The sequence below is a fragment of the Sphaeroforma arctica genome (assembly GCF_001186125.1).
Source record: "Sphaeroforma arctica JP610 unplaced genomic scaffold supercont1.10134, whole genome shotgun sequence".
NCBI classification, from domain to species: domain Eukaryota; class Ichthyosporea; order Ichthyophonida; genus Sphaeroforma; species Sphaeroforma arctica.
Window position 1 is genome coordinate 1 of NW_014030424.1, and position 980 is coordinate 980.

Genomic DNA, 980 nt, shown 5'->3' on the forward strand with positions numbered 1-980 from the left:
TCATACCATATTATATATATATATATATATATATATATATATCGGTCATGTTGATACGATTCAAGAAACACGTACATGTATTGTTTATTTTTAGCTCGTATTGGGCTGAGGATGTGACCTTTATTATATAGCAGATTGTATTCTACATAAGAGGACGAAAAGTGGCTCATGTCACACTTGTGTATATGTCTTGTACTGATCTATCTATCTCAATCCTTCCTTCCTCCACGACTACCAACAGTGTGGCTATCCTGGAGTCTGTGCGTGAAGAGGATGTATACATTGTACAGAGTGGGTCTGGCGAGATCAACGATAATCTCATGGAACTGCTCATCCTGATCAGTGCCTGCAAAACCGCCTCCGCACGCCGAGTTACAGCCGTAAGTACTATACTTGTTTAATTTATATGCGCATATATTTGTGTATTAAGCTGTCCATATACGAATATATATATGTTTTCATCCATATATACTTGAGTGATCTGTGTATGATCTCATGGCACTGCTTTTCTCTCATAGTGCCTGTATGATCTCGTCCATACGCCGACTAACCACAGCCATATTATGCTTACTTACGTACATCTACATACAATTTATATTTCCTTATATTTCTGTTTCGGTGCTTGTGTGTTTAATTCTCAGTAGGATGCTCTAAACGCCAGTGCATGCATAATTACTTCCACTTCACCTTCAAGACTAGAGTTGCTTGCTTCCGTGCACATAAAGTATATCACTTGTGAATGTCGCGTAAGGCATTGAATTTTGGCTGTATATATATTGTTAGGTATATATATATATAATATACACACATACACATACACACACACACACACACATATATATATATATTATACATATTTAATAAATACATATATATATATATATATATATACATATACACATATATATATGTATATGTATATATATATATATATGGGATATGTATATAATATATATATATATATATATATATATATATGT

At 33.1% G+C, this 980-nt stretch overlaps 1 protein-coding gene across 1 annotated transcript; it reads left to right on the top strand.

Moving 5' to 3' along the window:
- Positions 1-185: 185 nt before the first annotated feature.
- SARC_17240 (hypothetical protein) lies at positions 186-380 on the top strand (the record flags this gene model as incomplete). The annotated part of the gene is made up of 1 exon (XM_014288664.1): positions 186-380. A coding segment is annotated over one exon (195 nt), but the record flags the coding sequence as incomplete, so codon positions are not given.
- Positions 381-980: the final 600 nt, after the last annotated feature.